Source organism: Schistocerca gregaria, chromosome 6 (genome assembly GCF_023897955.1).
Source record: "Schistocerca gregaria isolate iqSchGreg1 chromosome 6, iqSchGreg1.2, whole genome shotgun sequence".
Classification (NCBI taxonomy): domain Eukaryota; kingdom Metazoa; phylum Arthropoda; class Insecta; order Orthoptera; family Acrididae; genus Schistocerca; species Schistocerca gregaria.
Window position 1 is genome coordinate 194054756 of NC_064925.1, and position 24645 is coordinate 194079400.

At 42.9% G+C, this 24645-nt stretch overlaps 1 protein-coding gene across 2 annotated transcripts in view; it reads right to left on the reverse strand.

The window, feature by feature from the left end:
- LOC126277948 (hemicentin-2) overlaps nt 1-24645 on the reverse strand; it is a 634557-nt gene that overhangs the window by 28072 nt on the left and 581840 nt on the right. For both annotated transcript variants that reach the window (XM_049977544.1, XM_049977545.1), the window contains exons 2-3: nt 18365-18806; nt 16852-17048 (exon numbers count right to left, since the gene is read on the reverse strand). In XM_049977544.1, the coding sequence (XP_049833501.1) occupies nt 16852-17048; nt 18365-18806 (639 nt within the window). The remainder of the gene's footprint in view (nt 1-16851; nt 17049-18364; nt 18807-24645) is intronic.

The window sequence follows — 24645 nt, forward strand, 5'->3', positions numbered from 1 at the left end:
CGGGAAGGGGGCATTTCATAGCGCTTCCGCATTAAGGCTAATGCTTGGCACATTAGTTATTTATGGGCCGTTGCTATGATGTCCTTTGGTGTCGTAGCGCTAAATTGTCTCGTGGAGTGTCGTGTTCCCCCACAGGTGGCAAGCTGTTAGTAATTTGCAGGGAACCACATTTCTGTATAGCCAGAGCCGACTATATTGGGCTCGTTCTCAAGGAAAGGCTTTTTAAAAATTCACCGGCCCTGTAAAGCAGACGGCGGCACAAGGGCTATCCCGGGAGTGGCGTTAATGGGTTTCTCGCCCAGGCGTCCTCTCTGGGCACTTTTAAGAGGGTTTGACACCAACAGCTTCTCTTCTGCCTCAAGGAAGCCGACAGAAGTGAAGGGAGTGCCAGAAAACATACAACCGGCTGTACGAAACAAGTTTGGCACCCACGAAGTCTGCATTATTCGTCATTGTCGTTAACAGAGTTCGAATGTTTTCGGTCTGGATGCAATCTGAGTGCGATTACTGATTCGCGGAAATGTGGGAGGAAATTATTGCAGCCCGCATCTCGTGGTCGTGCGGTAGCGTTCTCGCTTCCCACGCCCGGGTTCCCGGGTTCGATTCCCGGCGGGGTCAGAGATTTTCTCTGCCTTGTGATGGCTGGGTGTTGTGTGATGTCCTTAGGTTAGTTAGGTTTAAATAGTTCTAAGTTCTAGGGGACTGATGACCATAGATGTTAAGTACCATAGTGCTCAGAGCCAAATTATTCCAAAAAATAGAATCGCATCTATGACACAAACGGCATTAAAGATGGTAAATAATAATAAAGTTCAAGCTGAAGTAAAACATACTACCAGCAGAGGCAACATTTTCTGATGATAGTGTGTGTTTTTCTGTGAAATGGGTTGCTACAGGGGCCTTCCTAGAAAAAATGGTCTCAATTATTTGCTATTAGAAGTGCTGCTGTAATTTTTACAGAAAGTGCTTGATGCCTGGTGCAAAAGCACTTCCCTCATATCACGTCAATCGACAGAACAGCTATTTTGTTTTCGTTTCCGTGTTGTTTTGTGGCCGTATTGTTATTCACCCGTTTTGTTATGCGCTCTAGTATTAATAAATGTGCAATTGCTTGCACAATGCATCTCTGTAGTGCCGATAGTAATGTGGTGCTTCATTAATCAGTTGCTGTTGTTTTAGTGCTAAACATAAGTAAAGTAAAGGGACAGTATACCCAGAAATTTCGTGCATAAAAAAAATTATTTTGCACGCTGGCTAGAAAGCATTCAAGGCGATGGCACAAGAGCGTACTGTAAATTTTGACGTAATATTTTGTTAGCGTCTTCTGCGCAATAATAAGCCAGAGTGACGTAAAATAACACACAGCGCAGCGGCAGCACCATTGTCAATAAGCAAAACTACCTTTCAGAACCGTGAAAGAGCATTCAGAAGTGAATCAGGCTGAGAGTTCCATTGCATTATTTGTTTCCACCATTGTCCGATCATGTCATGTCATCACTCAAATGATCTGCGCATGAGTTAATTTACAGACAGTAATATTAGCAGAAAACTTAAAATACGTAGAACAAAATGTAGTGCAGATATAAAACATGTAATAAGGCGGTATTTTGTGGATATCTAGCAGTTAGGTCGAGATTGCCTACAACCTGTCGATGTCATTGAAGAATTGTTGTTGTTGTTGTTGTGGTCTTCAGTCCTGAGACTGGTTTGATGCAGCTCTCCATGTTACTCTATCCTGTGCAAGCTTCTTCATCTCCCAGTACCTACTGTAGCCTACATCCTTCTGAATCTGCTTAGTGTATTTATCTCTAGGTCTCCCTCTGCGATTTTTACCCTCCATGCTGCCCTCCAATACTAAATTGGTGATCCCTCGACGTCTCAGAACATGACCTACCAACCGAACACATCTTCCGATCAAGTTGTGCCACAAGCTCCTCCCCAATTCTATCCAATACCTCCTCATTAGTTATGTGATCTACCCATCTAATCTTCAGAATTCTTCTGTAGCACCACATTTCGAAAGCTTCTATTCTCTTCTCGTCTAAACTATTTATCGTCCACGTTTCACTTCCATACATGGCTACACTCCATACCAATACTTTCAGAAACTACATCCTGACATTTAAATCTATACTCGATGTTAAAAAATTTTTCTTCTTCAGAAACGCTTTTCTTGCCAATGCCAGTCTACATTTTATATCCTCTCTACTTCGACCATCATCAGTTATTTTGCTCCCCAAATAACAAAACTCCTTTACTACTTTGTCTCATTTCCTAATCTAATTCCCTCAGCATCACCCGAGTTAATTCGACTACATTCCATTATCCTCGTTTTGCTTTTGTTGATGTTCATCTTATACCCTCCTTTCTATACATTGTCCATTCCATTCAACTGCTCTTCCAAGTCCCTTGCTGTCTCTGACAGAATTACGATGTCATCGGCGAACCTCAAAGTTTTTATTTCTTCTCCATGGAATTTAATACCTACTCCAAACTTTTCTTTTGTTTCCTTTACTGCTTTCTCAATATACAGATTGAATAACATCGAGGAGAGACTACAACCCTGTCTCACTCCCTTCCCAACCACTGCTTCCCTTTCATGCCCCTCGACTCTTATAATTGCCATCGGGTTTCTGTACAAATTGTAAATAGCTTTTCGCTCCCTGTATTTTACCCCTGCCACCTTCAGAATTTGAAAGAGAGTATTCCAATCAACTTTGTCAAAAGCTTTCTCTATGTCTACAAATGCTAGAAACGTAGGTTTGCCTTTCCTTATCTTTCTTCTGCGATAAGTCATAGGGTCAGTATTGCCTCACATGTTCCAACGCTTCTACGGAATCCAAACTGATCTTCCCCGAGGTCGGCTTCTATCAGTTTTTCCATTCGTCTGTAAAGAATTCGCGTTAGTATTAATTGAAGAATTAGCAAAGCGTTATCCGAGGAGACTCGCTATGAGTTAAAAGAGCAACATAAAATTATGTGTGCGTTTTAGAATATTAGTACCTTCAGAAAGCCTACGCTCAGCTGGGTCAAGCCCCTCCCAAAACAATATCATGGATCCGCTACTGGGCAACAGTCCAATGAATATCATATGAACAACTCGTTGCGCTAGTGCTGACCTCTCGCGGTGATTCCGAGAACTTTTCAAACCACCCTCGTACTGTGTGTATCGTTTCGGGCGGTTCTGCCTTTGGCCTTTAAGCACCAGCCGCCACTGAACAAGAAAGTTGTCCCTGTGGCTGTAACGTTACCACCCACTCAGGGAGGCTGGCCAGCGGCCGCTCTCTGCAGGTATAACCTCGCCCGTAATTATATGCAAATTCGTTCTGGCCTGAACGCGCGATTCTCGCCGTCCGTGTGGCGGCGAGCGCTGCTAAGTTCTACACTCCAACATCGTCTAAGTTCCTCCCCCACTCCGCGTGCAGTAGTGCCGTACGGTGGGGCCGCCCAGCACAAAGTTAGGCGTTCTTTTGTCTCCAGGGCATCACAGCGCCGCTGCAATTCTTGTATTCACAATTACACATACTGTGACCTCGGACTCTGCAGTATACTCGCCCCGAGAGACAGTTGCGTCATAATCAACTAGCTCCAAGAGACCACTGGCGCTACTTGTTTTTTGTGAAAATAGTAACACTATGGAGGAAGCATGAAATGAAATATGGTGAATGTTGAAAATTTTGACGTGTTAATTATTAGATTGCAGGGTATGGGAACCGAAACACACCCTCTCAACGACGGTCCAATTTTTTTTATTATTGTTTTATATTGGCTTTCGCTTGACACCATTCATCAGCCACCTACATACCGTGTGATTGTAATCAAAGTGCAACTGATCACAGGGGTCCAGTACAGGTTGTAATTAAAGTGCAGCAGCGTAACGTGGTAGATTCTCTGAAGCGTTAATGCAGAACCGATTTAACACTGGGAAAAAACTTATTCCAATTTTGGCTATCAGGTGCAAATCTGGCGCTATGAATACAAAAAAAGACGTGTAGAAATGTTTCCAATGTAATGGATTAGGAACGGAAAGTGGGCAAAAAAGATCGAACAAGTGAGAAAGACATAGTGTTATTATTAACCAACGCTTACACAATTTGTTCAATGTGAGCACCGGAGATGTCGACGAGATGCTGTACAGCGCTAGGTTTGCACCTAGTGGCCGAAACTGGAACCAATTTTTTTTCAGTGTAAATCGGTTCCACATTAAAGCATTAGCATATCTATCAAGTTTCATGGCCGTATGATAATTACGTCCCACACTGGACCTCCTAGAGGAGCTGCAAATTATAACCGCCTGGTACATTATACATCTGGAAGAAATAATTAAGGCTATAGACACACACATAATCACAGTAGCTTGACAATCGGCAGAAAAGACAGAAAATGTGATTACAACAAGAACGAACATTAAAATCACAATTTTATATTTTATGCCTGTTCCTTATATAGTTACTTGCTTCGACTAAAGAGCTGTATAATTCAGGAAATGTTCTCCCTGACAGACCTTGAGATCCCATGCTGAGGATCATCTCTCTCTCTCTCTCTCTCTCTCTCTCTCTCTCTCTCTCTCTCTCCATATGTATAGGATCCTCAGCATCAGTTATGAATTATAAATAACCATTTTACGGAGCGCAGAGCAAGAAACACAGAGATTAGAAACGAAAACGATAGTGGATAGCTGAAGCATAAAATGAGAGTGAAAATAATATTTGGAGAATATGTATACTTGCTGAGAGGAAATGCTAAATGAAAATGAGGATACAGTGCGAAAAGGTGAGAGAAGAGGTTCAGTTCTTACGTGTGCATCTCAAAAGGTTTGTATGAACTCTTGAGGGAGACAAAAGACCATCAGAACTCTTATGGGCATCATTCCAAATATTGGAACAACACTACAAAAATTCTTTAACTAAATTTGTGTCACTGAGGAAGTTTCATTATATTTTGAAAGGAAATTGATTATAAAAGAAAGAATTAAAGCACAATTTAGTGTCACACCTTTCAAAAGTACTCACAAGCGTACTTCGTCAAAAATTTAAAGGGAAAATTGAAAGTGGATTGGGTTTAGAAAAGCATTTTTAGCATTATGTCTGAAAATAGATTGGAAATTTAGAGAAAACGAGGAACGTTTTCTATCGTATCAACCATAGGCGTATCAACTATTGGAAAATCCGTTCTCTCCATGCAAAACAGGCTGGAGTAATGAGTACTTGACAGAATGCTGGTTCGTTCATAAGCGTCAGTGATACTTGTGTACTGAATACGCGATGAGGGAAGTCCTTCCGTCCCGATGTGTCACGGGCAGAAAACCAGCATGCTTCACTAATGAGATATCATTGGTCGTTAAAAGTGAGTAGAAGTTGAGTCAGACGCTTAATGATATGGAACGTGAGCGTTTGGTTATACTATAAAGATAATATACAGTCCACAAAACGTTCGAAAAAATCGGTACAGATAAGTGAAGAAGAATAAAGTAAAACATGATACAGTATGTGAAGACAAACTCTCGAAGTCCTTTACACGATGTTTTTAAATGTTCTGTGTGTCCACCTTTCGTTACACGGTGTACACACCTCATCGGTACGACAATTCTGCCCATATCAAGCCAGCATACCTGGACTGACGATATGAACTGCCGCAATGCGGTCTCGCAGATATTCTAGTGTTTGCGGTAGAGGTGAAACACAAACGCTAAAGTGAAATAACCAAACAATAAATATCAATGCAGAAGTGCAGAGTGCGTCGTCGTGGTTTACGGCTGCAATTTGTACAGCTCCACTCTTAAACGCTTACGAAGGATTTGCCACAATGTTGGCTGAAGGATGTTCGATTCTGCACGAGGCTGGTAGGTAAACTTCGTGGACTTCGCAACATAACTTCCCTCACACAGTACATTGTCTGTTCTGACACGCTCGTTTTGGTTGCACAAACATCCATCCCCCTCGAATTTCTTGCATCACTTGACCATACTGTTGTAAACTGACGATGTTCTTTGCAACTTGCTATGGACAGCCCTTTGCTCATTCACAATTGACTGGCAGCCGGCAGCTCCTAGATTGCAAAATACTTTCGCCGCCATTTGCAACAGCTACGGTAGGTGGCGCCCCTGTCGGCAGTTTTCCAAACTAACTTCCTAGCACCCAATAAAGAAATCGAGAGTTACTGTTCCTCGTACTGTATCATTTGTTACGTTATATTTGGCCACTTGCCTATACTGATCTTTTAAAATATTTAATAGATTTTATAATTAAGCTGTACATATAAACAAAAAGGAAACTAACTAGTGGTATACACAGCAGGCCGGCTTGCTGCATTGTCAGACGGTATTCAAATGTCTTGTGAGCTGCTGGACTCCCCGTAATTATTCTTAACGATTAATGTGGAGTCGATGGCAGTAAAAAAAAACACGGTGTTTCAGAAAAGTGATTAACAGTTGCGATCAGGACTTCCTTATGTACCATTGGGAGTTGCCTGATGTAAATTGCCATATGAATGAATTTTATTTTTATGAACTTATCATTGTACTGCTGACAATACTTTTCGAACCACTGATTTTTCAATTATTGTGTTATAGGAGTTACACAAGTAGAGATTCGCATCTTCAGGGAGAGACTTGATTTTGTATGAGTGTAAACAAATTCGTTAGTGCTGCCGAGGACTGATTCAGAATTGTTCGACGTTAACGCCAATGGCTCCCGTGATTATTTTGTGAATGCGCCTTCTTCTGCAGAAACCTCTCGGCAAATTGGCATTCCCCGCCTACCTTTCCACTTTTTTGTGTACCAGAAAATCGATGCGTGGTGCTCCGCCTCTTTCCGGGAAATATTCAATGCAAATTTGCTGGCATTAGTTTACCTTGTAGAAAGAGCTCCCGCCAAGGACGCTGGGATGTAAGACGAAAATGAGCGTTTTTAGGACTCGTTAAGAAAGGAGAAGCGAATTTAATGAAAAGCGCGCAGTTTCGTCGGAATCTTTCGAGTGGGAGCGGGCTGTTCCTATTGGCATGTTCTCTTCTGATACTCGTGCCGACGGACGTGGGATATAATTAGGGAGCACACTCATGCCTTACAAGGGATGTTCCTTCGCAGGTAATGAGAAGCGAAAGAGAGGCCTTTTGTTGGAGGCTCAGGTGCACAATGCGATTTGCGCTCTCGCTCCCAACTAGCTGAGAGGAAAGGCTTTGCTAATGCTATTGTTGCGTATTCCGTACAGGTAGCTACGTCGTTACAGAAAATACAACTGAAGTCAAGTACAGCAAAATGAAGGAACGCTTTTCAGCTTTCCTTTGGTATTCCGCATAACGTTTAAGGAATGAGGATAGCTGCGTGTTTCACATTCCCTCGATAATTTAGAAAGCACACTCTATGCCATTTATACGATCAGCATTTAGTATTCTTTATAGCGTTCTCACGTTCGCAGAACCAGAGATAAGAATGAACATTAATGTTTCTTCTAAATATATAAAAAAAAGGCGGATATCGGACGGGTCTTAATTCTGTACCGAACTGTTTATTGCACTTAAAGTGTGGCGACAGAAGTCATGCGACAGCGATTTGCCCATATAAACCGACGGTGGTAGTATCGAGTACATACGATGTAAACTAGTGCACTGCATCGGTGAGGCTGTCATATTTACTGAGGTGATTCATGTGAAAAGGTTTCCGATGCGATTAGGGTCGCACGGCGAGAACTAACAAACTTTGAACATGGGCTGACGGATTATGGAATAATGGTGTGCAGGGCAGTAGCAAGTTGAAAGAGAAACTGAATTCTATTTGTTGTTTCAGGCAGCCCTTCCGAGACAAATTTTTGTGGTTATGTACGTAAATTGTTAGAAATGGAACCTTTATGATATCACTTACTAGCCCACCCGTTCGTCTGTCTCCCTGACTGTAGAAACCAATTTTCTCAGCAAATTGTTTACGTATCGAGTTGCACTTTATGTCATATATTAAGGATTACTGTCTCTTGGTGGTATTAAAAACTGAAGCTTCTACGTCAACACAATCAAAAGTTACAGCAATTTCATTCACAAATTTTGATGCACAATCACACATCAAAAACCACAGAGTACTGCCCGTGGCCTACAATCCTGAAATAGGCGGTAAGAAGCAAGGTGGCGTAGTGCAACTAAAGAAAAAAATCCAAAAATTGTTTATTTGTAATTATATGACAGGAAAATATTTTTTTTGTTCATTTGTTATCCAACTGATATTTGTCTGTCCGTCTGTTACGACCCCTTTTTCTTGGAATGGATAGACTATCAAATTGAAATTTATGTCACATACTAAGGTCGATTGTTCCTTGGAGGTGTAGTAACTGTAAGCTTCTAAGTCAATGCAATGAAAAGATGTCGCATATTTTCATACTCGAGGACTCGCTCAATAAAGCATTTAGGGTACTTCCGTTGCCCTAGAATCATTAAATTTGTCATGAAGTAAGGTTTCACAGCACAAGCAAAGGAAAAAAAACGAAAATTGTTAATTTATAATTATTTCACACGAAAAAAAACTGCTTTTCTGTCATTTCGGAAATCTTTGAATTTCTGAGACAGTTATCTTGCGGGTGTCGATATCGAGAACAAGCAAAAATCGTCGATATACTCAATTCCCGTGATGGATGAACTAGCTACATGCATAATTGAGTTGGTACAGAGCCCTCGGTCCGCGAGTCCTGTTCGCACTTATCTGGATTTATTGGTATATTGACTTTATCACCAGCGTCGGGGTGAAATATTGTCAGTAACGGAATATACGAACCTGATGGATAAATCGATGTGAGTGAGGATTTGAACGAGGAGGTGGTCCACGCGTTCTAAGCTCTTAGCTGACTATGTATTAACGGGCACCTGATACAGCATCCCGCGTAATGTGCGAAACATTTCAGAAGGGCTCCTGCCGATGAAAGTTTAAGGCTTGAATGGGAAATGTGGCACGAACAACAGCGAGAGAGCATCGGTGAGTGGTGTTGAGAGCGTGTTATCTAGAGAGGGCATTACCAGGATGGACGCTAATCTCTTTGTTGCGCCCCTCCTGAGCGCCGGGCGGAAGCAAGGAATATTGTGGAGCTGTGGCACCGCATCTAAGGCTAACGCTTCGTGGAGACCATCAATGCCGAAGTGGTCTGCTCTCGCTCCAACAACTGCGATGGGTGTTTCCGAAAAAGCTTTCTCCAATGAAGAGCTACTTTTTTCTTTACCTCCAGCACCTGTCACCTAAGTTTTCCTCGGTCGAGCGGTAATATCGAAGCCCTGAGCGGTTGGTTTTCGGCAGACATCATTCTAAGGCCCCTTTTCCACGAGCGCCTTCCGTGTATCAATGCGAGGGTGGTTTGATGCGTCTGGTACATTTCCACGAAAGAAAGGAACTTTTTATGCGCCTTCATGGTGGATAATACTGATTATTCCAGGGATCATATAAAAAATTTCCAGCAATGTACAGTGCCTTGTCTGCGATTGAAAATGGAGAAAAACCTAGTTTCGTGTTGTCATTAAACGTTTCCATTTGAAGGATTGGACTGGAGCAACAAATCAAAACAGAATCTGATGAAGTTTACACGGACTCTACACCTTCACTGAAGACCATTTATTTTTGGGTTAATGAATCTAAACGTCGTCGGACAAGCTCCGAAGACGAAGCACGCCGTCCAGTTGAGATCACCACAAAATCTATGACACGATAATGAAAGACCGCTGAAGAAAAATTCGTGACATTGATGAGTGGAGGCTTCTCAACTGTACGAGGGCGTAGTATCCTGCAAGAAGAACTGGTTATGAGCAAGCTGCGTGTCGGGATAGCTCACAGTCGACCAAAAGCACATCCCGCACAGCAATTCAATACAATGTCTGGCGCTGCTTAATCGCAGGCCGCAAGGTTTCTTGCGCCGATTTGTGACTGTTGAATAAAGCTGTACATATCATTACATACCAGAGTCAACACGGCAGTCAAAACAGTGGACGAAGGATGGTGAAAGTGCACGGAAGAAGGCAAAGACCATTTTGTCGCCCAAAATGTTTCACCATTTTGTCAGTTGGTAAGGCGATGGCCACTGTTTTTTGGGATTCCCAAGGAATAGTCCTCAAAGAGTACTTGAAGAAAAAGCAGAACCATAACTGGACCTTCTTATGCTACGTTGCTGGATCGTCTGAGAACTGCGTTAGCACGCAAAATTATGCTCCTTCAACAGGATAATGCACCACACAACACATCAGATAACAGTGCCGAATTGGGCTTTTATTCGTTCCTCATCCACCCTGTTCACTAGACTTAGCCTCAGGTGACTTCTTCCAGTTCCCTAAATTTAAACTTTGGCTTGCTAAGAAGAAATTTTCATCAAAAGAAGTTGCAGAATTTGACAGAACCTATTTTTTTGATGGAATGAAAAAGTTGCTTGACCCCCTAGAACAACTGTCTATTCCTCGAAGGAAACCATGTCGAGAAGTAAGATGAGTTGTTTACGAAACAAACATTTTTTTCTTGCATTTTTACCAAACGTATCAAATCATCTTCGTAGGCTCCTCGTGGCAAATGGGTCTACTACAGTGCTCCAGGCGTTCTATTCCTGTACTGCGTCTTGTCTATCGTGAGTGTTCTCGTTTACACGCCAGAGCCCAAATAGCATGTATCGTGAGATGCCTGTTGTACAGTTTGGCACCGTAACTGCAAAACTGAGGCTATGAAGAACTATTCTTTTTACGAAAAAATAGAAATATAGTGATAGAATCTAGAAAGAAGTAATGGTAACGGAATCTGTTAATGACCAAAGCAAGATTCATAGTCGGTATTCTTGACAAAGGTCTTATACCAACCTTCACATTCTTGATACCTGAGACAATATTAAAAAACCACGTCAAAACATTTTATTTGGTCGAGAAAACATTTACTTATAAGCACATCAAACAGTGTTTAGTAGGCAGCAAACAAGAGTTATTTTATTTTGTATCTTGTTTTATAAGTGACAAATAACACCGAAAATTATTGCTGAAACAGTTTTCTTTAAAAACGTTTATTATTTAAGCACTTATTTATGCCTCATGCAGACTTATTTTTGTCCAGGTGCCATAAAACGTCAAAACCTTTCTTTCAGGTATCTTATCTCTCTTTTGGGAGAACACTAGTTAGAAAAATACCAAGCTCCAGTGCAACCTTTTGCAGTGTCTCATGAAAACAAGGCAAATAATAATATAAAGATTAAGAAGACACAAAAGAACAAAATTCATTACTATAGCATCAGCGAGCTCGGCGAGAGTAGGGAAAGTTCTGCTGTCTGCAGAGGACGTCACAATCCCTGGTTCTACCCATGTGCAGTTTACAACATACTCATCGTCTTAGAACTCCACACTCATCGCAGTCAATTAATCACTGTCGTCAGTGACCCACTCGTGAGGTGGCTGGAGACTGGTTTACACGCAAGTACATGACGTTCACCCACATACGAATGATCGATTGTGACCAGAAAGTCACTCGTGTATAACGGACTTACGGAAGTAAACTTTACGATATTCAAGATAAAATTCGGATAGGCTGAGCCATAAGGTCCCCACTATAAATTACTGAAAATTCAGCTGCCCCTACCGCTGTAGTTTTGTGCAGCTCGCAGTGTTATATCTGGCCTTCAAAATCCACGCGCGAGGTTTTCATATACTCTTGCTCAGTTTGCGCAAACTGACAGTCCGACAGAAAAACTGAAGAGGATAGTTTTTGCAGGAAATTTAATCTAGTTGAATTTGGTACCGGGATTCGTTTCCGCTAGAGCGCGTAGTTTTCGAGTTATTCGACAAAAACGTACAAAAGTTACCTTCAAACGCACCTCTACTGCCACGCTCAGTACCCACCCGTCAGCATTTCTAGTATGTTGTTCATGGAACTCCCTCCTTTTTTTTTTTTTTTGGTCATCAGTCTACTGACTGGTTTGATGCGGCCCGCCACGAATTCCTTTCCTAAGCTAACCTCTTCATCTCAGAGCACTTGCAACCTACGTCCTCAATTATTTGCTTGACGTATTCCAATCTCTGTCTTCCTCTACAGTTTTTGCCCTCTACAGCTCCCTCTAGTACCATGGAAGTCATTCCCTCAGGTCTTAGCAGATGTCCTATCATCCTGTCCCTTCTCCTTATCAGTGTTTTCCACATATTCCTTTCCTCTCCGATTCTGCGTAGAACCTCCTCATTCCTTACCTTATCACTCCACCTAATTTTCAACATTCGCCTATAGCACCACATCTCAAATACTTCGATTCTCTTCTGTTCCGGTTTTCCCACAGTCCATGTTTCACTACCATACAATGCTGTACTCCAGACGTACATCCTCAGAAATTTCTTCCTCAAATTAAGGCCGGTATTTGATATTAGTAGACTTCTCTTGCCCAGAAATGCCTTTTTTGCCATAGCGAGTATGCTTTTGATGTCCTCCTTGCTCCGTCCGTCATTGGTTATTTTACTGCCTAGGTAGCAGAATTCCTTAACTTCATTGACTTCGTGACCATCAATCCTGATGTTAAGTTTCTCGCTGTTCTCATTTCTACTACTTCTCATTACCTTCGTCTTTCTCCGATTTACTCTCAAACCATACTGTGTACTCATTAGACTGTTCATTCCGTTCAGCAGATCATTTAATTCTTCTTCACTTTCACTCAGGATAGCAATGTCATCAGCGAATCGTATCATTGATATCCTTTCACCTTGTATTTTAATTCCACTCCTGAACCTTTATTTTATTTCCATCATTGCTTCCTCGATGTACTGTTTGAAGAGTAGGGGCGAAAGGCTACAGCCTTTTCTTACTCCCTTCTTAATACGAGCACTTCGTTCTTGATCGTCCACTCTTATTATTCCCTCTTGTACATATTGTATATGACCCGTCTCTCCCTATAGCTTACCCCAACTTTTTTCAGAATCTCGAACAGTTTGCACCATTTTATATTGTCGAACGCTTTTTCTAGGTCGACAATCCTATGAACGTGTCTTGATTTTTCTTTAGCCTTGCTTCCATTATTAGCCGTAACGTCAGAATTGCCTCTCTCGTGCCTTTACTTTTCCTAAAGCCAAACTAATCGTCACCTAGCGCATTATCAATTTTCTTTTCCATTCTTCTGTATATTATTCTTGTAAGCAGCTTCGATGCAGTAGCTGTTAAGTTGATTGTGCGATAATTCTCGCACTTGTCAGCTCTTGCCGTCTTCGGAATTGTGTGGATGATGCTTTTCCGAAAGTCAGATGGTATGTCGCCAGACTCATATATTCTACACACCAACGTGAATAGTCGTTTTGTTGCCACTTCCCCTAATGGTTTTAGAAATTCTGATGGAATGTTATCTATCCCTTCTGCCTTATTTGACCGTAAGTCCTCCAAAGCGCTTTTAAATTCCGATTCTAATACTGGATCCCCAATCGCTTCTAAATCGACTGCTGTTTCTTCTTGTATCACTTCAGACAAAACTTCACCCTCATAGAGGCTTTCAATGTATTCTTTCCACCTATCTGCTCTCTCCTCTGCATTTAACAGTGGAATTCCCGTTGCACTCTTAATGTTACCACCGTTGCTTTTAATGTCACCAAAGGTTGTTTTGACTTTCCTGTATGCTGAGTCTGTCCTTCCGACAATCATATCTTTTTCGATGTCTTCACATTTTACCTGCAGCCATTTCGTCTTAGCTTCCCTGCACTTCCTATTTATTTCATTCCTCAGCGACTTGTATTTCTGTATTCCTGATTTTCCCGGAACATGTTTGTACTTCCTCCTTTCATCAATCAACTGAAGTATTTCTTCTGTTACCCATGGTTTCTTCGCAGCTACCTTCTTTGTACCTATGTTTTCCTTCCCTCCAACCACTGAACAAAAATTGCGACACACGAATTATTTCCCACATATGACCTTTTCTGGTTTTCACTGACACGTCTTATTAGGCCACCGGCTTAGTCGAGCACATACAAATTGTAAAATTAAAGCCGCGCGGAGTGGCCGCTCGGTCAGAGGTGTCATGTCACGGACTACGCCCCCCCCCCCCCCTCCCGCCAGAGGTGCGAGTCCTCCCTTGGTCATGGGTGTGTATGTTGTTCTTAGCATAAGTTAGTTTAAGTTGGTTTAAGTAGTGTGTGAATCTAGTGACTGATGACCTCAGCAGTTCAGTCCCTTAGGAATTCACACACATTTGAACATTTTTGTAAAATTAAGGTTTACGTAAATTTTACAAAACCATTTCGTAAATTTTAACAGCGTTAAATAATTACATCGCTGTATTCGTCAGGCGTTCTGAGTTAGAAACTGCAATACTTGCAAAGCTCAAGTTTACATCTAATTGCCAACGTAATTAGTTTTAGCGTAACGTTTACAAAAGTCGTTTTTCATTCATTACCATCACAGGCACTTTAAATTAATGATGTTAACCTATTAGCCGATTGTGCTGGTGGCATAATAGCCCAGTCAATAGAGAACAAAAAAAGTTCGAATGCAGGGAATAGTTCGTTTAGTGCAAGGCGAGTGTGGCACGATGAAGGTACTAAAAACCCAGACTTGTCATGGGGGAGTGTGGTGGTGGAGGTGCGTTTGAAGGTCACTTGGGTACGTTTTTATGGAATAACTGGAAAACAGTGGCCTCCAGCAAAAACGTATACCGGTACAAAATTTAACTACATTAAATATCCTACAAAAAAAGCTCCTCTTCATTTTTTTCTGTATGACAAACAGTTTGCGCGTAGCGGCCGAGAGAATATGAAAATCTCGAGCGTGGTTTTAAAGACAAGATACAACATTGCACGCTGCATGAAACGATAGCGGTAGGAGCAGCTGAGTCGCCTTGTGTAGTGCACTGAAACTAAAACATGTTTGCATGAACGGTATTAAAAAAAACCGTTAACACTGACGCCAGCAATATGCTTACTGTGTCGCACAGAGTAAGTCCATTTCCTGACACATCTTTACCCTTAACAAGTCGGTTTACGAAGGGAAATCCTGAAAGTGAAAAGAAGATTTTCATTAGAAATAATATGAAACGACAAAAGACTAAAAACTGTTATGGTGCAAGGGCTCTAATTAGCGTGTCCCACTTTCAAGTCATAATGGGTTTTGCAATTAATGAGATCTCCTTCTGATGAAACTTAATGTGTGTGAAAGGTGCGAGTCGCACTAACAGTGCAAAGATATTTTGTTGACGCCCATAGGGAGAAATGGCCTTGGTATAAAAGTAAAATAAACCAGAGCCTGCATGGAAACATTTTGGTGTTCATTTTTCCGTCGCGCTATTCAAGAGTAGAGCGGTAGAGAAATTCTGAAGTAGAGTGGTAGAGAAATAGTCTGGATCTAGTTACATGAACTCCCTGTCAAGCAATCAAGCGTCAATTGCAGAGTAATCATGTAGATGTAAAGGAATCTTATTAAATTCTAGATTGCCCGGTAAGTGAGTTGTACGCTAGTTAACAGAAGGTAACGACATACTCTCTTCATTTAAATCACGCCTAACAAACTACTTCGACAGCTGAGGATGCTTTATTTTCCATCGGGGATGATAAGAGGTTATTATTGGTTTTAGCATGAATTTCGAACTATAAAACCTAATTCTAAAATAACAAGATCGACGCATCTTGTTCAGTTGACATGTCCGGTAAATATGGTGTGATTCGTGGTGCTCAAGAGAAGATAACGCAACGAGAGAACTATACGTCTTATGAGACGCGTGTGTAGCAGACGTCGGCAAGCTGAGTGTGTTTGAACCCGATACTTTGGACAGTTTACTTATGTCTCATCCTGTGCTGGGCAAACACTTGTGGCACTTATGGCACTCGATTTTTTAGGTACGTGTGGTACACTAAGATGCTACATCAGTGGATCCCAACCTTTCTAAGGCCGTTACAGCACTCCCCACCCGTTCTCCACACTGATATCAACATTAATGCCAATCCAAACCATCGCGCATTTGTGGGACATGCATGACAGACGTGTTCGTGGACATCCTGATCACCGACAGACTCTCCGAGAACTCTTATGGGCTGAAGAACAGAAGGTATGCCACAGGACGTACTTAAACGGAGCATGCCACGTAGGTGACAGGTAGTGCTAAACGTTCACGGAGGGAATACGCGTTATTGAAGCTCTCGAAGTCCAATGAAAATCACCCAGGATGGCGGTATGAATGATTGTTCCCACTTTGTTTTCGACACCAGAGAATAGAAGCTTTCGAAATGTGGTGCTACAGAAGAAAGCTGAAGATTGGATGGGTAGATCACATAACTAATGAGGAGGTATTGAATAGAATTGGGGAGAAGAAGAGTTTGTGGCACAACTTGGCTAGAAGAAGCGATCGGTTGGTAGGTCATATTCTGAGGCATCACGGGCTCACCAATTACTGGAGGGCAGCGTGGAGGGTAAAAATCGTAGAGGGAGACCAATAGATGAATACACTGAGTACATTCAGAAGGATGTAGGCTGCAGTAGGTACTGGGAGATGAAGAACCTTGCACAGGATAGAGTAGCATGGAGAGCTGCATCAAACGAGTCTCAGGACTGAAGACCACAACAACAACCAAGAGTTCTAGTCAGTAATGATGTTTAGTTATGTACTTAATGTTTTAAAGATAACTGTATAATTTGGTGACATACTCAGTCCTCAATTATTGGCCGATGGAATATGGCAGAAGCCCAAATTAATGTTCCACGTTTGAGTAGTGTAGTCTTAATCGAGTGTCCGTGAATTAAACAATAACGTAGACTGACATACAGTCGCGCGGAAACATTGAAATTACTACTTTTATATTAATGAGTGTCGGCCAGTGAGGAGATTCCAACTGACGCAACAAGACCTACAGACCAGTGACGTTTATCGTCTGCCGCGTGAAAAGAGCGGAGTGATGGGAATACTTACAGTTAACGCTAAGGGTGACGTTGGTGTCGAGACGCGCCCCATCTGGCAGGGCGCGATTCCAGACGACGCAGCGGTAGACGGCTCCGTCATCAGTTCGCGCAGGAGTCAGCGACAGAACGGCCGTGGTCGGGGAGTCCCTCCACTTGGACGGTCGGATTTCCGCCTCCAGAGGATACGTGTTGCCATCCCGGTACCATCTGCCCACAACACAAAAAGTTAGCAGGACCCTACAAACAAATGCTCTGTTTCACTACCGCCTGTGCCTCCAATTGTCAGCCCAGTTGAAGAACCAAACTAGTATAACAGCGCCATGATATCATTCAGGGTGCATAGGTGTGTTTCATCAATTACAAGAGGAGGTTCGGTAAGTCATTCTTCATCCCCCGAGATAATATCGCTGTCCGTATATAGCTGTACGTATATAGCATTAATAGATCTTACAGTGTCATAAAAGGAACAGAACATCAGAGAGTACTCCAGCAGCATCAGAATTTCATAAACTACACTAAAATGCCTCATTCCGCTCTAATTGCACATATCTATGTCCAGATGCACTCTGAAGTACCTGATATTCAGCTTTTCATGTGATTTTCGTATTACCAATTTTCTTGGTGGTCCAGTACTGTATTCTCACGTTTGGTTCTTTATTATGGGGTCCCAGAAAATGAAAATTTGTACTTGAAATTGAACGAGGTTGAAAGTAGGCAACAGTGCGGAATGAAACAGTTCGTTTCAAATAAACTAACTGCCTCAGCGGAAAAAATTGATAGAAGCAAATTTCTCTACATAACAAACAGAAACAGCTTCATTAAGGCATTAATGGTTCATTGCTAATAACGTGGAAATAATATAAAATCAATAAAAAATTGAAACTACTAACTTATTTTGGTCTTTCATGGTTATGAGAATGTATATTAATTCACTTGATGGCTCGCGGCCACAGAAATCTGTTTTGATTTCATTTGACGTGGCAGCCGTAAACGAAGAGACCAGCAATATTACGAAGGCACGAAACATATACACGGGTCACGTGGGGAAGGACCCCGCCCCCAACTATAGCTCAGATTGCTCTGCGCATGCGCGAATCTGGCAGCATGGGCGCGCCGGAAAATTTTTTCCGAGTAGCATCAGGCTACATGCTGCTACTGCTCATACAGCAAACAGCCACGCTTCAAGCGGCCAGAAGCGGGAGGAAGGCACTGCTCATACGCGAATTCAGCTCTGCACATGCGCACGAGTCCGCTTGGCAACTGCTCATACGAACCCAAGTGTGTGTGTGGACACTGGCGGCTGAATCTACCTGCCTGCCCTGACGGAGTGTAGGATGGCGAGTAATGGTTGGGGCTAGGAGTTAGAGGTTCTCCAGTCGAACCGACGGACCGGGATCTGAGGCCAGAACGCGAGCCCATCGGCCACGCACAGGCGAACGGGTCGGTACCAGCCCGCTTGGCAGCACGAGTCGTCCGCCTGTGTATGGGAGTCTTAGGCGAGTGACGAAAGTGGTAGCATTTACCTGATGGTGGGAGAGGGCGACCCCCCGACGGAGGAGCAGGCGAGCTCGGCGGGCTTGCCCTCGGTGAGCGTGGGGGCGGCACCGGGAGCCACCTGCGGCGGCGCCGGCGGCGACAGCACGGTCAGCTCGTAGGCCTGCAGGTGCAGGCTCTTGCCCGTGCCCGGCTCCTTGATGTGGCACTCGAAGCGGCCGTGGTCGAGCTCGTAGCTGGAGTTGGTGATGAGCAGGTCGTAGACGCCCTCCTCGGGCCGCTGGTGCAGCGCGTAGCGCGTGTCGAGCGGCGTGCGTTGCACGGCCACGTTGTCCTGGCCGCGCCGGTTCGTGCGCGTCCAGTAGTATGTGCGCTCGGAGCGCTCCGTCGACGCGCCGTACCGGCACTCCAGCGTCACGTTCTGGCCCTCGCGCGTGTCTCGCGACTCCTCCTGCGCCGCCCACGCCGGCCCTGCGAGCACACACGCCAAGCACACCCGTCAGCGCTCTGGCCAGTACTCAACACGAGCAAAAATAAACATACAGCAAGTCGTTTCTGAAACTATTTGTTTGGAAGTAAAACATGGACGATAACTAGTTTGGACAAGAAGAGAATAGAAGCTTTCGAAATGTGGTGTTACAGAAGAATGCTCAAGATTAGATGGGTAGATCACGTAACTGATGAGGAGGTATTGAATAGGATTGGGGAGAAGAGAAGTTTGTGGCACAACTTGACCAGAAAAAGGGATCGGTTGGTAGGACATGTTTTGAGGCATCAAGGGATCACAAATTTAGCATTGGACGGCAGCGTGGAGGGTGAAAATCGTAGAGGGAGACCGAGAGATGAGTACACTAAGCAGATTCAGAAGGATGTAGGTTGCAGTAGGTACTGGGGGATGAAGCAGCTTGCACAGGATAGAGTAGCATGGAGAGCTGCATCAAACCAGTCTCAGGACTGAAGACAACAACAACAAACAACAATCACGTTTATGCTTGAAACTTCCTGGTAGATTAAAACCGTGTGCCGCACCGAGACTCGAACTCGGGACCTTTGCCTTTCGCGGGCAAGTGCTCTACCCACTGAGCTCAGTCGGTAGAATACTTGCCCGCGAAAGACAAAGGTCCCGAGTTCGAGTCTCGGTCCGGAGCACAGTTTTAATCTGCCAGGAAGTTTCATATCAGCGCACACTAACATATCCAAATAGTCTAAAATCTGAAATATTTTTGTGACTCTTGGTACATGTAGACTGGAACTGTACGAGCATGACAATGTTTGATTAACCAGACTAGGTTCCTAATGCAACAAACCATGCCGCGATTTCAAAGGATTTGAAAATGGTTGGGGACTGAGGAGTGTCATTTTTAGTGACCTGTGCAACCGATACTGCTAATAAGCTGATTGTTATTCAGTATCAGTGTGACCAGAACGCTGGATCTTCTTTTGTATTATGAAGCATACATGCCCAGTGAATGATGACTAGTTTCTCTCTGATGGTATATTTCTGATATCAACAGCAGTAGGGTTATGAGTAACCGTTATTTGTCTTCTTTTAACACTACAGAATCATAGATCGCTTATACAGTCAATCTTCCAGACATCATACTGCCATTTACTTCAATAAAATAAAGAAAATACGATATTTTCACGCTGTCATATCAAGAGTGCCTTACTTCACTCCTTTGCGTCAGTTCAAGACGGTCTTATTTTTCTGTGTGTTAGCTGCAATGAACCTGGCTGACCTAGTAAATGGCCGTATGACAGCAACACAGCTGTGTAAAGGGCAATACTTAGTATTGTAATAATGACAACCACCGAGCGTGAAATTTCTCCGGAGAATATAAGTCTCACAAAAGACCATAAAGATTAAATCAGAGAGAGTCGAGCCCATACGGAGGCTTACCAGCAATCGCTCTTCCAGCAAACCATGCGCAATTGCAATAGGAAAATGAGGAAGGGAAACCAGTACAAAAAGTACTCTCCGCCACAGACCGTCAGGTGAATCGTGGAGCATAGATGTAGACGTAAGGAAATGTTTTGTCATTTATGTAGTAAATTATTAAATTACGATGTTAACTACGAAATAACTTGTTCCAGTAAGGAATAACAAACAGCAAAAGCGGGAGTCGGAGCAGAGTTAGAAAACATAGTTTAATCTGGTAATGAAGATGTAGTTCTAGGAAAGGCAGCAGCGAGAAACAGCTCAAAAGACTGGACTCAAAAGAGAGCTAGTTTCAGATCGTACGGCAGTGAGAAAAGCTATTTACTTGCGGAATGCCTAGTGGAACCGACGCAGTGTTGCAATGGTGTTGCGAGTTGGACCTACTCATTGGCAAGCGGAAACGTGACTGCGAATTCCACGGAGTTTCCGGCCGGTACAGCCCTGGACAACGGCCTCTCGCGGCCGAGTTGTTCGCTGGCGTTCCAAACATTCTGAAGCGAGTTTCCAGGCCTGAGAGAGAGAGAGAGAGAGAGAGAGACAGAGAGAGAGAGAGACAGAGAATAGCAGTTCAGAGAGAGAGAGAGAGAGAGAGAGAGAGAATAGCAGTTCAGGTTACACATTGCAGGGTTCTGTCCGTTGACTTGACGTCGATGTCTCTAGAGGGTTTGCAGATGCCTATTCATCAACCCTGGCCATCCTTGCCTTTTTCATGAAAATAGTGGATGAAGCAAAGTTCCAAAATATTTTCTTCACACGACTGATTTTGCTGCAAGTGTCCAATAGCAAACACAGATTTGTCGACATATTTCTGTACTGCTACATATGTAAATTCGAAAAAAATAAAATGCCTAAATCCCAAGTACCATTTGTGTCCATTTTCTTTGCATCTCATGTCCCTGCAATTGAATTGACAAAAGTGAATAGGCTTATAAAAAAGGATCACATATGGTTCAACAAGCGCCAACCCTACATCCACATACATGCAAACATAAATACAGACTTCACAAGCCACCATACGGCGCAGGGTGGAGGATGCTTTGCGCCACTAAGTCATTCCCTTTCCATTTCCACAAGTAAATGGAACGAGGGAAAAGCGACTATCTATATACTTCCGTACGCGTCTTGATTTCTCTTGTCTTCGCGGTGCTTATGCACAATACATACGTAGTCGTAGTTTGGTTTGGTTTTGTTTTGCTTTTCGGCGCAAAAAACAACTGGAGTCATACGCGTCCAAGTCAAAACTATAGAACACGAAGAGAGAGAGGAGTTAAAAAACGACTATACGTCAGTCCCAACTGACGTAATAGAAGACAGCTAAAAACAGCCACGTGGAAAAAAGGCTTAAAAAAGAGACCATACGGTAACAGAGATCCAAAAGCAGAACAGTTCTACAATCTGTCAAAAATATAGGTTCTCTAATAATGTTCAGCGAAAATACTTGTTCCCTGCAGGGATTTACATTTGAATTAACCGAGAATTTCCGTAATACTAGCGTGTTGATCAAACCTACTGGTAAAGCACGAATTGTTTCGATGTTCTTCATTTAATCCGACCTGATGGGGATCCTAAACACTAGAGAATAGGTTGAAGAAGTGCTCTCATTTATAGACGAACTCCACTTATCTAGAATTGTCCCATTAAACCAAGATCGACCATTCACAGTCCCTATAACGGACCTTAAATTTGAAATCAATTTCATGACGCTTTGCTACGTTACCCCTCGATATTTAATCGATATGACTGTGTCAAACAGCACAACACTAATGCTGTGTTCGAACATCGCACGACTGTTTCTCCCACTCATCTGCATTAAGTTGCTTTATTCCACATTTGGGTCACGCAGGCATTCATCACATTAAACAGCATTTCATCCAAGTCATTCTGTATTATTCTATAGTCACTTAGCGACAGCAGTTTCCCATACATCTCAGCGTCATAAATGTAGGTCTGTAGGTCAAACGAAAACGAGATAGATGAAAACAGTAAGTAAATGTTGGTTGTTTCAAAAGTAATCGCCATAGCTGTTAATACAGTACATTTATCCCACTGTCAGACAAGACAGCAAATCCCGTCATGGAAAGATGTTTGGTGTTGTCTACGGAAACATAATTCTACTCAGGCATGCATCTCCTCCTCCGAAGCAAATCGACGGCTGCGAATGTCTTTCTTCAGGGCTCCAAAAATATGGAAATAGCGCGGGGAAATATCAGGACTATACGAAGGATGTGTAATGGTCTCCCAGCAAAACTTCTGCTGCGAAATCGAAACAACCTTCGCAACACGAAGGAGTGCATTATCCTGCAACAGGATGATGGTATCTGTCAGCAAACCGGACGATGGACTTGAAGATGCGCTTCAATTTTTGCAAAGTGTCCATGCACAACTGTTCGCGCCACCAAGTCCAAACGCCCGAAGTGTTTATGGACAGCCATTGTTTTGCAACAGAATGATGCCCGCTCACATGCTGCCAAGTTTGTTTCGACAACGTTGCCAAAGTTTCGCCCTTACGCATCCTCCATATAGAACCCGTCTCTCACGAAGTGATTTGCTTCGGGCTAAGAGGTGCACACCTCGTTGCAACCATGGTCCCGAGGCAATCGCAAACGTTCCGCCATGGCGGCAATAACCGTCATGTCTCATGGTACGACAAATAATTAGCAGTTATGGTTATTACTATTGAAATAATAAACGGTTCACTTACTTTTTTTTCCATCTGTCTCGTATTCATTTAAATGGGCGTCATAAATAGTAAGATATTGCTGCTAACACTATCCTACCGTCAGATCGTTTATGTATATAGAGAACAATGGCGCTCCTACAACACTTTCCTGGGTCACTCTTGATACTTTTGTCTTCGATGAACATTCGCTGTGCAGGACAACGTTCCAGACTCTGTTACTTAAAAAGTGCTCTGACCACTTGTACATCTGAGAACTTATTCCGCGTGCTCGCACCTTCATTAATAGTATGCAGTGCGGCATTGGGTCAAACGCTTTCCAGAAATCTTAGCAATATGAACTCTGCCTGTTGCACTGTACATCGTGCACGAGAAATGAAAGCAGAGTTTCACACGAGCGGTCGTTACTAAATCTGTGCTAGTTTGTAGACAGAAGCTTTGTTCTCAAAGATTTCAGCACATTATTAGCCATCATCAATGAATTATTGACGTCCTCATTGCCTCTTCGCATTATTATTTCTCACATTTTACGATGAATCAATGTTTGCGCGATTGTAAAATAATTATCTGTAAAAGCTACGTGGAGGCCATTTCGATTAGGTTAACCTTTGCAAATATCTGGCACTACCCCTACACACTCCACAATTAAACTCAAATGGCGTGTATTCCTTGTAAAAGTATCAGGCTTTTGCTGTTCCATGAGTACAGCCGCAGCTGACCGACTGTTTTCAAATGGTTCAAATGGCTCTAAGCTCTATGGCACTTAACATCTGAGGTAATCAGTCGTATAGACTTTGAATTAGTTAAACCTAACTAACCTAAGGACCTGACACACATCCATGCCCGAGGCAGGATTCGAACCTGCGACTGTTTTCACGATTCATAAATAATTTTCTTAAATGGAACAGGGTATCGTATCAAAAGGGCGACTTCTCCTACATGAATGTCGACACCATGTATTCGACAATGATCCCAACAAGAAAGAAAAAAATGGATTACTAAGCAAGTGTTTTGCAGAGTCAGGACTGAATTTCGCTGTCTGGTGGTCTACAGGAAATCTGACAGGAGACGACTTCCTAGCATCTTCTGTTAGTCACTCCCGGTGTTTTCCGCGGTTAACCCACCATAATGTCCTCACAACTTCCTTTCCCAAGTCTACTTGGTGGGAATTTCTCGCAATTAATATCTCATTATTTAGTCGTCATCGCGTGCGTTAGTCACACAACGAGCTAGCAGCGTCCGGTATAAGAAACAGTTTCTGCTTCTTGTCAAAGTTTCTCTCAAATTCCACCTTCAGTAAGCTGTAACGAAGGGAAAACTTCAGTGCAATATTAAACTCTTGAATGGCATTCGACAGCAAAGAGTTTCGCAAAGAAAGTACTGCAACTGCATCTTGGCGCGGCCGCACGAATCGCTTCTGCATAAAACAGTAGCAGAGTACGAGAAGAAACTTCTTGTAATGGAAAACAGCGACTCGAAACTAAGGCCACCGTCGTCGCATATTATAGATTTGCAGGAAACTTTGTACTAGCACATAGGAGACATCTTCAAACCCGCACAGTAGAAACACCAACGGACGAAAATGTTACTGGACGTATTTCCAAAAAATATTTAAAATTATGTTACCCGTTGATTGCTTGCAACAAGAAATAAATCGTGGGACTTTATCTACACAAATAATTTATCTCAGAGTT